The 18048-nt window shown below is 42.3% G+C and overlaps 1 protein-coding gene across 1 annotated transcript in view; it reads right to left on the bottom strand.

Annotated features, from left to right (window-relative positions):
• The window catches only part of PAPPA (pappalysin 1), a 181131-nt gene that overhangs the window by 116976 nt on the left and 46107 nt on the right, over positions 1-18048 (bottom strand). The window contains exons 3-5 of the mRNA XM_075055166.1: positions 10958-11103; positions 6147-6440; positions 1894-2086 (exon numbers count right to left, since the gene is read on the bottom strand). Coding sequence (XP_074911267.1) covers positions 1894-2086; positions 6147-6440; positions 10958-11103 — 633 coding nt within the window. The remainder of the gene's footprint in view (positions 1-1893; positions 2087-6146; positions 6441-10957; positions 11104-18048) is intronic.

Here is an 18048-nt window from a genome sequence, read left to right as displayed (position 1 = left end):
AAGTTCAGCATGTGAGGTTTTCCAATATTAGTCACTATAATACTACTATCATCCTTGTTTTGATTAATATATCAGAAATTTGAGCATGGTTTAGACAGGCTCATTTATATATTTCAGTGACATTTTTAAATGGTCACAGCAACATTTCTGTATCTGTTGGCACTGGGAATCTCATTTTAACAAGGAATTGGACTCAAAGTATTTGAGGCTGTCTCTTTAAATCTCTTCAGTAATACTGAGCACACAGATTTGAAAACCCAAAGGACTTTTTTTTTCTAGAAAATCACTATTTATTTAACATATGATAACTCTGTTATGAAATTTCAGATTTAGCAAGCTATCCACTGTATGTTATTTAAGAAGCAGCTAACTAGGGGTTATTAAGAACATATTGATTGAGTTATAAGAAATATGTAATAAAGGCATATTTGGTTACATAACAATTAACTCTGCATCAACGTGTTTTAAAAGGCAGATGGCATTTATTTAACACATGATAAGTATCTTCTGAAATCTAAATTAAATTGGAGAAACTTAATTTACCTAAAAATGATTATGGGCTAAAAAATTCTGAGTTAATTTTCAGAACTTCACATAAGTCCTTTTCACACGTAGGGAATAAAGGGATTTAGTTGCAAAACTGCAATTAAAGCAAACACTGTTCAGGGCACAAGACCTCTCTATCAACTCGTAATATGATTTGATTGCCTTCCCCGTATTAATCTGCAATAAAGGTGGAAAATCTCATCTGGGCAGAAGACAACAGCTATTTGCCTACTCAGATAAAGTGCAAGCTGGCCACTGAAATGGCCATGGTGTCCTAGTAGCGCTGGAAGGAGTTTCATCCCTGATGGAGGCAGTGGCTTTCAAGGTGCTCTCACTGAACAAAACAGCAGTGCTGAGACAGCTTTTTGGGTGCTAATATGCTTGTAAATTCGGCCTCCTGTGATACATACTGCTACAGTCCTGAAGGACATGTGAAGTTTGTTCTCTATAAAATAACAAAGCAAAAAGTGGAGAAGAAATGCAAACAGGGAAGGTGAGATAACGGTAATGCGAGAAGGTCAATCATTTAGGAAGTTCTCTGCTAGGACTCCCATAGCTCCTGCAGCTCATCCAAGCGCTACGTAAGAGTATTTAGATGAACTATCCAGATGCTCAGGTCATCCTGGGGCAGAGTTGCTCCAGCTATGAACTGCAATGAGGTGCAACTCTCATCCAGAGCCCTACTTTCATTTAATTTTTCGTTATTGGTGCCACACATCTGCATGCCTATCAGACATGAACACACACACATACCCTGACCTACATGCTCTACTCAGGGTGCAGCAAGATGACACTTGAATGATATTCAGGGTTTTATGTCTTCGACTCTGCCTTGCTCGGTTCCCATCTCAGACCTGCAGCCCTGGGAAGGAGGCAGCATTTGTCCCTCTCCCCAGCCCTGCCACCTCCTTGCCCTGTGACACTCCACTGCCCATGAGCTCCGCGTTGTCGTGGGAGTAGAAACAAGATTCACTTTGTCCTTGCAAAGGAAACTTGCAAGAGGAGGAGGGAGGAACGTGCAGGCAGAGCTGAAGCCCACAGGTATTTGTGAGCAGCAGTAACAGCAGGAGTCACAGGGCCAGAATCATTGATTGAAAATTCCTCCCATAACATATGGAAAAAGATTTGCCCTTTACATGGCAAATCAATGGCCCTCAACTGAGCGCTACAGGCTGAGAAAGGAAGAGCAGAAAACAGATCAATAACCTCCTCAGTATGAACCAATTTAGGAAAGAGCCTTAATCCAGACTGAGCACAGCACACGATAAAGCTCTGCCCCGGGTTGTTCCCCTAATTCTCCCCTTTCCATTCAATTCAGTGCAAGAGTACAGAGCAGTGCGTGATCACCTTTCAAAGAAGTGGCCATCAATGGGCGGAAACCACTCCAGGGTGACCGAGGTGGAGGTCCGAGCAACAATCTGAGGAGCAATTGCAATAGGAGCCGGTTTCTTCGCGGGCTGCCAGCTCTGATAGACGAGGTCCAAGTAGCAGTGCATCCTGGCCACTTGGTTGGGCGTGAAGGAGTCGGTGCAGTCATCATCTGAAATTAAAAGAGAAGCCACATCAACTACGCGGGAGAAAAGGTGGGAGCAAGAGAAAGAATTACAACCCACTGAATGGCAGCTTCTTGCAAGGGGCAGGATAGGTCCTCGCAGCACTCAAAAGTTAATGGCCTGTGAACAAATTAGTGCAGTCATCACTTGTGGAGGCAGGTGAAAGGAAACAAAAGTTAAAGAGGAAAAAATAAATCAGTAAACGTTCCCTCCCTCTGGTTCGAGATACCTAAGCACCTAGTGATCATCCCTAGATGAGACAGACACATGAAGGTGAAGAAACAAAAAGCCTCAGTGCAGCACCTTCTGGTCAGAATTGGGGCTACCAGTGGACCTCTGGCCTTAGAAGAATTTCAAGTCTTAAAGAATATCTCTGAGAGACGATAAAAAGGCAAAGGACAGCTAGTGTTAGTATAAAGCATTGACTGGGATTCATGCAAACTGTGTGCAATGGACTTTGACAAATTTCTTAGATTAAAAGAACACAGAATTTTAAAAATACATAATTTTTTAAAATTTCTTAAATTTTCTAATGAACAAATAAAAACATTCTGAAAGATCAATATAAAAGAAAATAGTTACAAACACTGATTAAAAATTTAAATTTTTGGTGCAGTAAAATAACTTTATTTCTATTACAAATCTCCCCCATTACCATTATGATTCTAACCCTCTTCTGAACTTTTCATAAACATTTTTGATATTTCAAATTTCTTTTTCATTCAAAATGGAGAAATAATTTTGCTGGATAATTTCCCATAGATATCCATTTCTCATTTCATCTGATTTCCCCAAACGTGATTTGGCAACAAGAACGCATCTACTACCCTCTGAACACCATACAACTTTACAACTACAACACCCCGGAGAAGTAGAAAATTATTATTTCTCTATTGTGCAGATCACAGAAGGAATAAATATGTTGTGCAGAGTCACCCAGAAAAACTATGCTGAAGAACTTGATGCTAGCACTTTAACCATTTTTCTGGTACTCTTCCCATCAGATGAAAAGCTCTTGAAAACACAGAGTGTTTCTTCACATGTGCCTGCAGAGCTCCTCGCCCAGTAAAACTCAGTCCCAGATGGGACCTCTGCATGCTACTGCGATACAAACAACAATGACGGTTTTGCACAGGTCAAGTAATACACTTTTCTGGGAAAGATGCAGGTCACCGAAGGCTGTTCAGAGAGTTGCTTGCATGCGTGTATGTTGGCAGTTCGATATTGTAATAGCGTTACTAGATGATCTGATGTCTTCAAGCCCTGTGGAACTCAAGAGGAATGAAAAATATAAATTTGTTCTAAAGAAAAGCGTGAATTTGCTGGCTAATTTAAAACCTTACCACATCTTTCCTGAGATGCAAGCAAAAACGGACAGCTTCAGTTGGGATCCTGCTCAAACTAAAGCCCCAAATGCAGTCCCACCACAGTAAGGACATGTCAGTTCACATGTTCTCCTGCGTCTCTCCTAATTCCACTGAGCAGTGGACCTCCTCTCATCAAACATGCACAGCAGATAGACACCACCAGCTTGAAAATATCTACAAATCCCTGTGGGTATGCAAAAAGCTGCTTTAATACGACATCTCTGGATTTCCTCAATAATTATCGACGGTCTATCCCTGAGCATGCTGTAAAAGCCATAAATATTCTTCACGGAAGCACAGAAGGAGACAAAGGCCTTTAACAGCCATCATAAAGGAACAATAAAATATATATAGGACAAAGCAGTGAGACAATGGCACAGGAGAAAGATGACCTGCATTCTCAATCTGTTAAACATCAGCACAGGCTGTCCCCTTGGGGAGGGGAAGGGAGAAGAGGTATTTCATGTGATCACTGGATTTCGAGAAAGGTTCAGGATCCTCAGATAAAGTAATAATTAGAGAAATTCAAGAGTCTTTGCTGCGAAGATTATTCCAACAGAATACAAAGGCAGAATTCCTGCTGATTTCATGGAGAGTGGTCTAAAAGACTAACTTACCCTTTTATTCAGGAACACCATGGCTGTTTGGACTTGTAAAAATAATTTACAAGTCAAATTTCTCACACTTCTCGATCTTCTGGACATCATAACTTGTTATTTCAGAGAAAGAAAAGTTACCCTTTAAGTCAGTGCTTTGCTACAGAGCTGGGGGTAACTGAACAGAGGGATGTTAGACAGAGACAGACACACAGAGTATGATCAAGCTGTATACAAGCAGCAAAACAGAAAGGAAAGAAAGGCAATGTTTAGAGCTGCATGACCTCAACCTAGATGTTTCAAAGGTATTTCTACAGCAATTTGATATCCTGATATATTTTTATTCCACTGGCAACAACAGAAAAGCAAATAGATTCATGCATGAGCTCTAGAGATGCCTATCATGTCGCTTCACTTAATTTTTCAAGAAAAAAAAAAAAGGTTTCTGCTCAGAACACCAGCACATATTTAGCTCCCTATAGCAGATAGGTATCTCTGTCATCTGCCTCTCTGTCTCATCTCTCGAGAGAATTGGCAAGGCAACTTCTCTTTGGAAGAAGAGACCTCAGCATTTTGAAACACACATGCGCTACACCCCTTGTCACATACACACAAGCAGATTTGGTGGAGGTATATTGTCATCTGAAGTGGCATTGACTTATTTGTATGATGTTACCAGGAGGATGTATCAGGCAGTAAGACTTTCTGCCCTACCGCATGGACAAAAGTGCACAACATGTTGAGGAGCTGACTCAGTGCGTGTATGCTTGTCCCTGAAAACACCCTCTAAACAAACAGAAAAATAAAGAGAAAACTAAGCATCACTTTTAGCTAGTGCCATGAAGGGTATAAAAGCATTTGTTAGAAATAATTTCAATCTGTGCCCCAGATGACATTAAACACTTTGCTTCTCTACAGTTTTATTACAGAATAAGCACTCCTATGACCTTTTGAGTGGGCAATCTGTGTTTTTGCCTGGAGTATAAAGGTGCCCTTCAGTGGCTGTAAGTATATTGGTCACCTTTAAAATGTTGTTGATGCTGTCAGCTCAATGTCACAGACCTTCATCATGGCTAAACCCTGCGACCCAAAATAAGGCGAAATACAAGCCAAGGAATCCCTTGTTCTTTCCGGGAAATAATAGAGGATCCTTCAACTCTCCTTGAACTTCCAGGGGTGCAGCAAGGACCCCACCCCACCCTCGTCCGATGGGCAAGGGTCACAGGAGCTCATGCCCTCTTTGCATTATGCTCTGTTGGTAGGAATGCCATGAACCAGCACCCCTGAGCAACACAGCTGTGCCTACAGAAGCCTGCAGAGTTATAACTACAAAATTAGGCTTTTGCTTAAGCAAAATTATTCCTCTTGGAGGGGTGGTTTTACCGCACTGATATGGAGCCTTTGTAGTTGCACTCCCAGCACAAACCAGCACAGCACACTGGTAGTCTTTGACCAGAAGAGCAACCCTGATCCAGGTACTATCCCAGTATTCACACTCTAATCATGAAACTTAGATGTGAGTGATTCTAGCTGAACCACAGTGACTCCAAATCAAACAATAAACATGGTATTTGAACGGACGGACACCTGGAGGCATGAGCAGTGTCTCATTAAATGTCTACCTATCACAGGTTTATCCTACAGCCTTGGTGGTATCAATATTCATCTGACATTCAATATCTCCTTGGGAGAGGGTAAACAATCTCTGAATTTGTGTTTTTCAAAGAACACCTCATAGATCAGGCACCCAGATCCCTGGGAAATAGGTTGTCAAATTTGCTGTAGAGCCTTTAGAAGCTGTTTTCTTAATGCTTATCTCATTTCTCCCCTCCCCCAAACCTTCTGCCTGGTATTCACATGAGGCTATGTAAAGTTGGGAAAACTGGGAAAAAAGCAGAAGAACTGGAAGGGATTCCTAAGGCCATCAAGTTTGATCCCTTGTCAAGCCTGGTCCTAGACCAATGAACACACATGTCAGCATAAAGCCCTGTATGAAATGGACTGTAGAAATCAGAGGTAATACTGTTATTCTTTGCTCTTGCCCAGCCACAGACACCAACAGCAAACCGAGAAAACCCAAGTACCTGCGTAGCTCATGAAGTTACTGAACGGCGTGTTTAGGAAACTGTGAAAACCGCATGTGTCATTGCCAGGTCCAGGATCCCCACACAGTTTGTGCTTAGGAGCAGGGTTGGTGTCACTGCAGAGGTCCCCAGTCTCGAAGGAGGGCTCAGTTTCCATGCACGGATCACTGCAGGAGAGGATCTCCGAGATTCCCCGGAAGACGTGATAGAGCCCCAGGCTGTGCCCAATTTCATGGATCATTGTGTGCGTGTGGCCAGGGATTCCATAGAAGGAGGGATTCAGCACAATACCACCTGCAAGGGGAAAAGAGAATAGCTTCTATATTTGCCTTGTCTTCCTCAGAACAGCAAGAGAAAGGGAAAAGAAGACAATCCTAAGGGCAGATCCACTGGCAGTTCATCGGGTCCTCTAGAGCACAGACTGCTTTTTGCACAATCAGGCACATTGCCTGCTCAGAGAAAAGTTTAATCTCACCCCTAAAGTGGGGCTCTAAGGATGAGGAATCGTGGGACAAAGCCCAACGTCCTAAACCAAAACCACAGTGACAATCGGTCTTTCAACTGAATATGCTCAATTTGATTTGTTAACCTAGAGAAAAATCCGACATGCAATTACTTTATACTCTACAATTTCAAATAATTTAATGTGCTTAAAGAGAATGATTCTGCCCAGATAAGTGTAAGCAATGTATTTGATACCAAGAGTCAAACAAAACATACCTGGAGCACTCTCTGTATATTATCCCACACAGTAAAGATATAATAGAAGCCTATTAACTTCTGAAATGCCCTAAAAATTGCAGTAGGTTGCACCAATATTTGCAAACTAATAGCTGGACAAAGAAAACAGAATACACCCAAGGCTGGAACAGTTTTTGCAGAGTGTGCTCTGATCATATAGACAGCTTTGAAGTAATCGTCAGAAACACACTCTCTTCATATACTCAGACGAGCCTAGTTTGATGTGAACTGCACAGTCCACTAATGAATATGCATAAGCCTAATGTGTCAAAAAATATGAAATCCTGGAATATAATAATTCTAAAAGAACTGCATGGTTATTAAATGTGCGCAAAGAAAACCAACAGTCGTTTTTTTTGTTGTATGAATCATGGGATGTATTGATAAGCAAATGGTATATTAGTGAGGCTTTACAGTATATTGAATTAATCATAAGAATTATATTTTTAGCTCAGCTAGATATACCTTTGGATTTATGATACGCTTCAGATTTTCTTTATTTTTGTTGACCTCAACTTTTCCAAGCCTTTTATTTAAAACTGTTTGTGTATACTGCCTACCATGAGAACAGGAGACTGCTCTGTAAAAGTTACAACAGGAAAATAAATCTTGGATATGGTATGCTAATAATTTAGTGACAATAAGGACAGAAAAGGTTTTGGCAAGGGGAACTTTATCAGTGACCGTAGTGCAGGGAAGATGAGATCACCAGGTTCTGAAGCAACATAGACTCTTCCTTCTTATCTATCTGGAGACTTGGTTGCAATAACCATAGAATTAGAGGAAAATAAGACCAAGAAGATCTTAGGAAGTCATCTAAATTCCACTCTCAAACAACGCAGGACCAATTAGGTCTATACCATCTCTCACACATCTTGCCCTAACGTCTCTTTACAACCCCTGATGACATGACTGCCCCAGCAATCAATTTCAGCACTCAGTATCCTTCCAGCTGCAAGGATTTAACTCACATCTAATCTGAATTGATTTTTTGGCAATTTAAGTTCATGACTTCAAGTCCTGCCTCACACAGATATGAAGAACAGAAGATTCTCCTCCCCTTTCATCAGCTTTTATGAGATTGTCATCATCCCCACTTTACGCTCTTCTCCTTCAGTCTGAGTAACTGTAATCCATTCAACCTTTCCTTGTAGCTCGATCCTTTTTCTAGACCTCCCCAACTGTTGTTCTCCTTTGGTCTTCCCAGTTGTCTCATGTTTTCCTCCAAGTACAGTGTCCAAACACAATACAGTATTCCAGCTGAAATTTTATCAATGCTGAAGAGAGAGAGGAAGGACCACTTCGGATGTCCCCCAAGGACACGTGCAAAAATAGCAATAGAGAAAAGACTTTCCCTTTGTGCATGGGCATGTGTGACTACACGCATGCAGTGGAGAGGAGTCACATGGGCATGTACAAATACATATATGGTATTAAAAAAAAGAACTGAAAATTTAAATACAGACAAAGATTGACTAAAATCAATCACACTGCAACATCATGCCTATTATGCCATATGTGGCATCTGCACATTCTTTTCACAGCACCAAACTGTTCCTTACAGTAGTTCTCCACAATTCCAATTAATCATATACAAACCTACCAGTATGCAGCCACTGCAATCCCCATGTTCCTTGTATCCCTCTCTCCCCCTTTACACAATACATGCTCTGATTCCTCTGGTGCTTGGTCTCTACACAGGTGGAGCCATTTACACCCAGAAAGTAACCTCGTATATTTTGTGGGGAGCTCCATCCCAAAGATAATTCCAGAGTTTGTTTTCCAATGGTAGGAGTATTGGTGAAATTCCTCAGCAGGACGTGCCTTCAAAATAAAGGCTGGGTAAATGGTTCTGGCACTGGACAGCCCTGAGGCAGCTGGAGAGGGAGATTTTATTTTTGCCTTTGTTGAAAATTTATATTTTTCACAGCTGTCAAGAATCTAAATCAATTGCAGTTTTACAGAAAAGATAAACTCCCTCACCCAGACAATCTCTATCCCAGCCTTTAGATCTGCACCACAGGACATATTTCATATTTTTTATTAAGTACATATTGGATTTATAGAAGAGAGTAAAAAAGATTAAAGATGAATTCTTACAGACCAAGCACAGGTCTGGGAGGGCTATTATGACAGGAAATTATGACCATTATTTATTTATTTTTGCTTTTTTCCATTGCAAGTCAACTTTAAACTGTTGGCTAATGTCTTTTTTTCTCGTGAGATTTTTTTTGGTCAATGAATTCTGTCAATACACTGTAGGGGCTGAATTTAAATTGTTTTGCTCAGGCATGATGTTGACAATTAGCTTAACGAAGTGACAGAAGAACTCATCAGGGCTTTGGGCGAGCCCCAGTCCTCTTGCAGAAGGTTCTTCTCAGCACTCTGGAGCTCTCCCCTTGTTCTCTGCTCCCTCCCATGGCAACACCAAGGGAAGCTGTGAAAATACTCATTTAGGGAAGGATGAGCTATACTGCAACCTTATTTCACTCCAGCAGTGGCATGAGGGCTAATGTTTCCCACCAGCAGCCCATACCGTTGCACAATCAGAAGCAAACAGAGTTACTGTGGGGCTAGTGCAGGAGTAGGGGGTTGTGGTACTACAAAGTGATAAAAATCACATCAGCGTGGGCACTAGTCGAGGCTGGGGTTAATATCTATCTTTGGTTTTGCCAGAAGATGTTGCCCTGGGGAATGCTCACTGGCAGGCATTTACAGCATCTTCTGGTTTGGGCGCTCCCAGCATGAGCCCATGGAGATGGGGCTGGAGGCAAGTCAGAGTGGAAATGGCTTCACTTCCAGCCTAGCTCAGCAGGAGACTGGATGTGTGTCAGTGCTGGTCCTTGGGAAGGGAAGTTTGCTCACGCTTCTTTCAGAGCAGCTGCGGAGCTGGATGTCGTAATAAAATGTTTACTAACTGAAGTAGGGCAGCCAGCTCCAACTGCTTGGTCTGACCACGGAGCCTCTCTCAGCTGTGGAGACAGGTGACTATAAAGAGATGTTAATATCTAGGTTTTGGGGTAATGTATTTTTGAACATGGAAAAGCCTCCCTGACTGATGGCTTGAGTTGTAACTCAGCTCTCATAGTATGCTTTAGAATAATAAACACTGTATTTTGCTCTCCTTGCTGAGGTTTACATTTGTCCCGTCTTTTTTGTTTTGCTCAACGTGGGGTTGAGTAATATAAAAACTGGCTGAAATAGCCTTTCACGGAGACTGAACTTGGCTGAATCTGGACTTCACTTCCAGCCTAGGAAGGTCCGGACAAGCTGGAGAAATATCTGGAAAACTTGTGAGAAACCCTGCTCTTGTAAGATGACCAGATCAAGTGTGCAGCCCGAGGGAGGTTTGTGCAGTTAAGAGAAGTACATACAAACTCAGTTGGTGCCTTCTGAACCTTTTGAGGCTCATCTGACATTTTGCAAGGAACACAGATCCAGTGGCACTACAGGTGTCAGGGCAATGAGTCATTTGGGAGGTTGCACAGTTTCATCTGGATCCCTGGGTTCCAGCAGCAACCTAGTTATGAAACATGCAGGGCAATCTGCAGGGTAGTGAACTCTTTCCAGTTCCACTCAAATGAACATTAGAAATACAATCTCCCAGCAGTTTGCTCTTTTGCACATTGGTAGAGAAAAATAGCAACAAATTTTAACTACAGTCTGTGAGGAAAATTAATTGAATACTTACTAAGTAATGAACTAAGGATCAGAACTTAACAGGCTAAGGTTAAAAATTCACTTCTGTCTAGCACCCCTGCACCTATCCCCCCCCAATCTTCTTCGCAAAGTGCTCCCATGGAGTGAATGCCCTGTAAAGTAGCTTCACTTAAAAGGTGAAATACTTTCAGCTTGACATCATCTACAAATACCATAATGTGCTTTGGGTTTATAACCTAATATTTTCCTGGTTGTGAGCCAGTATCTGGGAATCGTGAAATATTTTTTTTCCCCTGACTATATATTAGAGGAATGATAAGAAATCAGAACAGAGCTTAAAGCATATTTGTCTTTCCTTCTTAGCGCCTCAAAAGAATGCTTTACAAAGAAGAAACATCTTTATCACTCACCTAGATGCATCAAGGCTTCCTTGTCCCAGGGCCAAGTTGCCACTCCAGCCAGCTCTTCCTCAGAGGAATTGGCAAAGAAGATGTTGAGGTGTGTGGATCCATCCAGTTTGAGTATGTTCTTTAGTTCATTGACATCTAAGTATGCTCTGTAGAAAAAGAAAAGCCTTTTTTTTCTAAAGGTGACACAAAAAGCAACAAAGTATTGAAGAAGTGCTGCAATCCAGGCCAAGATCTTACAATATCCTGCGTATCAGTCACCTGAAATAATTTAATAACCCACCCCCAAACTTCAATTACTTGCATTCATATAGCGAATCTCATCTAAGGACTTCAGGCCATTGATTAACGAAGGCCACAAAATCCAAAGTAAATACATAAAGCTGTCCATATTCCTAAGATAAGTATAGGAATCTATTTATTATGAATGTAATTAACCATGTATTGTGGTCAGTAAATCTTTTTATATCAGCAGTTACCTTGCACATTTCCTCTAAGTTGTTTATTATTGTTACCTCTATTTTTCCTTCACAATAACAAGTTTCACATCTTCAGGCTGGCGCAACAACTAACACCAGCTCACAAAGTTACTCCTTTAGCACCAGTGGCAGTCACCTGTGCTGAGATGCACAGGGTCCAACCCTAACATAGGGTGGTTGGCTGGGAATTACTATTTCCAGCAAGCAAAGTTGTGCCAAGAGATCTCCTTGCAAGAGATCTCTGCAGGACTGATACCATACCATGACGTGAATTCCTAAGGCTCCTTAGGTCCTGTCCCCTCCCAGGTGAGCAACGAATCTTCATAGCTTTTGGGATGTCTGAAGCTTACAGAGCAATCTGCTTGCAGGCAAGCAAAGCCAATCTCTTAAGCTTGATGGCTGTTGGAAGTACTTTTTGCACTCCTCTAAAGGAGTAGACTTTATCAATACTGGAATACTGGAGCTACTTGCCAAAGTGTGTACCATGATGCCACACTGCTTTCAGTGGCACCGTGATGCTCTAACTCAAAATAAAGCTGGAGAAAGTGAAGCATAAGAGTAAACCCATTGGTTCTCCATTTCTAGCTCACATTGTCTTTTGACAATAAAGTGTTGTGCTAACACAAGATCTAAGCCATGGATAAGTTGTACTATCTTCACTTGACATGTGGAAACAACAGAGATATCTCACTGAGTCAAGCATGGCTGACTAGCTTGTAAGGAAAGGACACCACAATGGTCTTGAGCAGGTTGATTCCTGCTTCCTAAAGTCCCCCTTTCCCTACGTGTATGGGTGTGTATAGGGCTCACGTAACTCTCACAAACCAAACACACATTCAGTAAGTAGGGTTCCTTGCATACTTTGCAAGGCTTTCATTCCCAGAAGGGTGAAGAAAAAAATAGGGGAGTTGGCTCAGCACCAAGATCTTTCTGTCCTTCCCTGGAGGACTCCCCAATGGAAAACACATTCATATTTCCACAATAGCTTCCCTTGCCACTTGCTGAAGTCATTGCCTCCAAAATAGTTCACGGCTGGGTGTCCCCAGGCCCTCGCTGACTCATGGAGGAAGACGTGCTCTTTGGGGACACCAGTGGAAGGGTATGTTTCCATTCCATACAGTGTTTATCTTCCAATCAAATGTGGATGACATCCTGAAGGACAGGTCAGCACTGTGACCCTTTACACATTTCTCATCTCTCCACTGTTCCCAACACATCTATGGAAAATACGCAGATCTTCCCCTTAGCTCCTCCAGCTTGTTCTGCATGTATCCGCACAATGTTCTGAGATGGTGCATAATCTATTTCCAGGATCTTCTTTGTGCATTTGAAAACATCTTTTCCAAACATGGGCTCATACTTATACACGTCCACAAGCAATAGTTTGAAATTACATGAGAGCTTATATGCATTTCCAAATGAAAATGTAAATGCATCGGGGGAATATGTGACGGAGGATGAGTGCATGTGAAGGGGACGATGTGTATGTCTGCACGTATGGCAGCATCAGTAAAAGAGAGTGAGCAAAAATGTAAAAGAGAATGTGGGAGTGATGTGATACTTCATGCAAGAGAGAAAAGGACAGAAACAGAAGCACTGAGTACCTCTAAGTAGAAAAACGTTTGTGTGTTTTGTATCACAGTGGGAAGGAAAGGCCCACTGTCTGTATTGAGACTGCAGTTGTTGACTCTGGATGCAGATGCTTTATGGCCTATGCAAATCCCCGTAGGAGTAACTATAATCAAACTCCCCTCCTGAGATTACCGTTTTTATCCTCGCTCTTCTCTTATGGTTTCAAATAATCTAAACTAATATTTCTTTATTCTTAGCTGTCTCTTTGCTTATTGTTTACAAAATCCAATCCCCATTTATATCCTCAGTGCATGGCCACAATCGCACTGTCTCTTGCATACAGGCTATGTGCTTCAACATCCAGGGCTGTTTCGTACATGGATTATTACTGCAGACAACATCCAGAGCAGACAGCATTTAACTAATTGGCTAGTGATGTCAGTGCATCACCGAGACTGAACTCATGTCTTACGTAAATCCACCGTACTAAGTCAATTGGACTTGGTTTTGTAGTATTTCTCTGACTGCTACTTCTCTGCTAGCCAACAGAAGTCTGAAAATGAGCAGAATCATAGAACACCAGGTTGGAAGGGACCTCAAGGATCAAATGGTGTAAGAACAGAATGCTAAGAGAATTTTTAGCAAAGGGTCTGCAAAGGAGTAGGTGTAAACAGATCATGCTTGGGAGGAAGTAAATGCAAAACCCCTTTGTAAAAGCAGTCAGCAACCCCCAACACATAAACATGCTCAAGCATTTAGCTCAGGCAAATCCCTTGTAAGTGTGTGAACATGTGCCTGCATGTGCGTGCATGAACAGGGGCGTGAGTGTGTAAGCAAGGGTTTGGATTGTGCACACATGCAAGACAGCCAAGAGTATGTATGCAAAGGAACCAGTGTGTGTGTGTAAGAGATAAAAACACGAGCTGGAATTCCATCCTCTCCTTCCTCCCCATGTTTCTAATAACCTCCCATCCCTATCCATCATCACCACATTCCTACACTCAAGGAGACATAAATTAACTACTTTTGCAGTTCATGTCCAACTACGTAGCCGCAGGCAGCAGACCCAACAGTTACCAGGTCAAAACAGTTTTCAGTTATTGTGTTGGACTAGGCTGACTCCCCCCTGCTGCTGCGGCTGCTTTGTTATCAGCCCAGACTATCTGACCCAACTCAATCTGCGAGCATTGCTTACACTTCTCAAGGTTATGTGGGTCCCCTGATAGAGGACATAATGTCTGTCACATGGGCTCGTGCCAAAGAGAGCCAAAGAGCCCAGCCTTTCCAGAACTGCCAAACTCGCATTTCAAAGACATGAGTGCAGTCTTGGAAAGGGATCAAAGCCTTTCCAACTGTCATTAGAATATTTCCTTTATGCATCTCTCCGTGAGTGCCAGCAACATATTTCATAAAATTCATTGGCTCGAGATGGTACCTCCAATATAAACCTGAATGGGGGAACTGTCAGGGCAAGTCTATGTGGAAAACAAAACAAAACCCAAAGCACAACAAAACACGTGTAATTCCTGTAATGGAAAAAACATACGATGCTGTGAGCGTGCCTTGCTCAAGAAAGCCTAATGAGCCTATTAGTGCATCATAAAAGGTCTCCTTTGCTGGAATCTGGTTTAGACATAGACATTCTATGGGCTGTTTAAGGCCATTTGGGACACCAAATCATATCAGGCAATGTGCACATTCCCACCCAGCTCTTTTCATCAACTTATTTGTCCATTGCACAGCTTCAGTGTTCTTTTTTCCTCCACAGCAGTGTAAATAGCCCTCTGAAACTGTACTGTACAGCAGCTTGCCCTTACCCAGTAAGCACCAGACCTCAATCAGTAATACGTATCCCGTACAGTGCTCCAGTTTCAGCCTAATGGAATCTTTAGCTCATCCAGCAGAGTCTCGCGACCGCCCAACCCGCCACGCAGCCTGCCCTGTCGGTCACACGAGCCATTATCCCCGTGCCTGTCTCATCTGTCAAGCCCGTTTCCTCTCCATTTGGGTTGTGCCTTCACCGCAGCAGGACTTGTCCCCAGGCAGCGCGGTGAAGCCCCCAGCCAGCAGCCCCACCTGCCCGCAGGGGCCACTGCGAGGAGCTCCCTTCTGCTGGCCCTCGGGTCCAAAGCCAAATCCAGCCACAAATCTCTGCCGCTTAGCTACAAACACATTTGACAATGGCTTTTAAACTTGGCTGGTATCAGGTCTAATCGTATTAAAAATCGTAGCCTTGGTGACTAGAGTCGAGCAGTTTTGTAACTGGGTTGGAAACTCTTCCTCCCCCATTTTCTTCCAGGTCAGAGAATGGCTTTCCTGTGTTTCCCTAATGTGGCTGGGGTGCAGCCTCTTGCACTCGTGGTTGTTTTTGCAAGGAACAGAGAGCCTTCCAGCCCTTATTGTCAGGAAATGTTTTCTACTGTTTGCTCTGAGTTATTCTCTATTTGACTTTGTTTTGGTTTTTTTCCTTCAAAGACAAGTGTCGCTTTACAGCAAGAAAACAAACAGGGTACTTAAGGGATTATGTGCAAGACCCCACCCAAACAGAGAGTAGGAACTTTGCTATCTGCTCACTATGGAGCATGGTCTCCATCTGCCTGACGAGTTTGTTAGGAATAAAAGGCACTGCATTTCATCATTTGAAACAAACAAACAAACAAACAAACAAAACCCAACAAAAACCCAAAACCACCAGCATCTTCTGAATTGGGAAGTTAGCCTCCAAAAGTCTCCATTTTATCTCTTGACATACAATGTCCCATACTTTACCTAGTGGGTTCAGCATATGGCAGGACAGAGTAAATCTGCTGGAATCACAGGGACCCAGTACATGACTCTCCTTCCCAAGACTCCTTGTTTCCGCTTTCATTTGGCGCTCTCAAAAGAGCTGTCAGCTCAGGTTAAACCATGGTATACAGTTTAGCAGACGAAAAGAAAGCTTTTCTGGACAGCCCTGGCAACACTCGCCAGCCTGTGACAGATCCAGGTGTGGTTCCCAACATGGTGTGGCTGATATGTCTCAGTGGTGTTCCCTTTGTCCCTCCAGCTCTGATCTCGGCCCTAAGATTGACACTAACTCATTAGAGCAGCAAAGACCACAGCAGTCGGTGTGTGGGCAGCCACTTACCAACTGTCCATCCCATTTTTTCAAGCAATATGGGGGGCCCAAGGTTTTAGGGTGCAGTGTCCACCTAGAGATTTTCAATATCTGCAGTGAACAGCAAGGACGGTTTTGAGATAAATGATGTTCTTCCTGAAGATAATGGCAAGAACCATGACTTCAACAGCACTGAAAGCTGACCTTGAAATGGCGCCATTTGGCAGACGCGCACAATTGTAATTTAGCTTTTCCCCCTGTGATTTCTCAGTCTTGGGTGGTTAGACGTGGAACTTTCCTTTTGGAGACACAGTATTGATGCCAGAGTATAAGCTGCCTTTTGCCTTCTGTCATAGAGTCACAGAAAAACAAGTCTGGAAAGGATGTCCGGAGACCATCGCTGCCAGCCCTCCACTCCAAAGGAGGGGCATCTCTATATGTCATGCTAAGCTGATTTTTATCTAGCTCATACTTAAGACCACACATGACAAGGACTCTGCCACTGCCCCAGCAAGCTGCAGCCCATGTTTCAATACCTTTATGGTCAGGAAGTTTTTCTGACGGTCTACCTGAATCTTTTTTGCTGCAACAGATACGCATGACTATTTATGCCATTCCCCACAGACAAGGAGATTAGATGATACCCTTCTGCTTTACTAAACCTACTACTTATTTGAAAGCTTATTATATCTCCTGTAAACCATCTCATTTTTAGGTTAAACCCACCTTATTTCTTCAGCCTCTCCCCACTGGTTATATTTTTTAAGACCTCTGGTCATTTCTGATGCTCTCATCTGCACTCTCCACATCTTTCTCAAAGGCAGGTCATCAAAAGAAGACACAGTCCTCAAGCTGAGAGCTTATCAGTGCCATGTAACTGCTACATTTATCCTGTCTATCACCTCCAACCTGACATAAAGTACACAGTAGAGATTTCAGACCTACAAACATTTCTAACATTTTTTTCTTCTTTTTTGCCTAAAGTGCTACAGGTCTATCAAAAACCTGAACAAAAAAAGACAACCTACAAACTCTCTTTAGCAGTGGAATTGCAATAAAATTTTTGTCTGACCTGATGTTAAAGATCTGCCTTTGCCGGCAAATTTAATTTTGCTCCTCATTTCAGATGGATTGCCATAAATCATGTGAAGCAGGAAGCGTGCCTCATCTACATTTAGTTTAGTGTTAATTTAAGACACTGGTGTAAGTGTAGTAAAAGTCATGATAATTTATTGATAAAGGTATAAATCTTTCAGTGATTGGGACAGAGCCTGAAATAGAGTGGAGCCAGATTATTACAAGTGAAAGGCTTCAGGTCCCAATTTAGATCCAGATCACTGCCTGTGTTCACACTGAAATCCAAATATGTAACTGTAATTCCGACCACATCCAAACCAGGCATTCACTAGGTCATGTCCACAAGCATAAATTGCAAGCACTGTCAGCACATGTAAGCTTGGCAGCTTTTAAAGAATTTTGGTTTATCCACTGCAGCAAAATGTCCTCTACAGCCCCCAAATCTGATCTCCCATTACAAGAAAGGAGGAATGTTTGGGTAAAAAAAATAATAATGATAAGGATCCACAAAAAGACACTTAGAATAACTGTTCAAATATAAACCCAGCTTCTTGGGTAGGTTTGGTAGTCTGTGCTGAACTCTGTATCACTCTCTGTGACACTGCTAATACATTCAGGTTAGCTGGTTAAAGCTGGACAAGGGGTTTTTTTACATCAGTGGCAGGTCCTATGGTTAAGACTGACCCTAAGCAACACATATTACAAAATAAAAGCCCACATGGCTACAAAAGTCTGCGTGTTCGTTGATCCTATGGTGCCCTCTTTTCCAAACTGAATTAATTCTACCATTATGCTAGTGACTTAGGCTTTACTCTCTCTATGAAAAAAAAAATTACTAAAAAGAAAATTATAGATAGAAAATAAGAGTT

This window comes from Buteo buteo, chromosome 23 (genome assembly GCF_964188355.1).
Source record: "Buteo buteo chromosome 23, bButBut1.hap1.1, whole genome shotgun sequence".
Taxonomy (NCBI): Eukaryota; Metazoa; Chordata; class Aves; order Accipitriformes; family Accipitridae; genus Buteo; species Buteo buteo.
The sequence above is the reverse complement of the archived record's forward strand: the minus strand, read 5'-3'. Positions and strand labels throughout refer to the sequence as shown.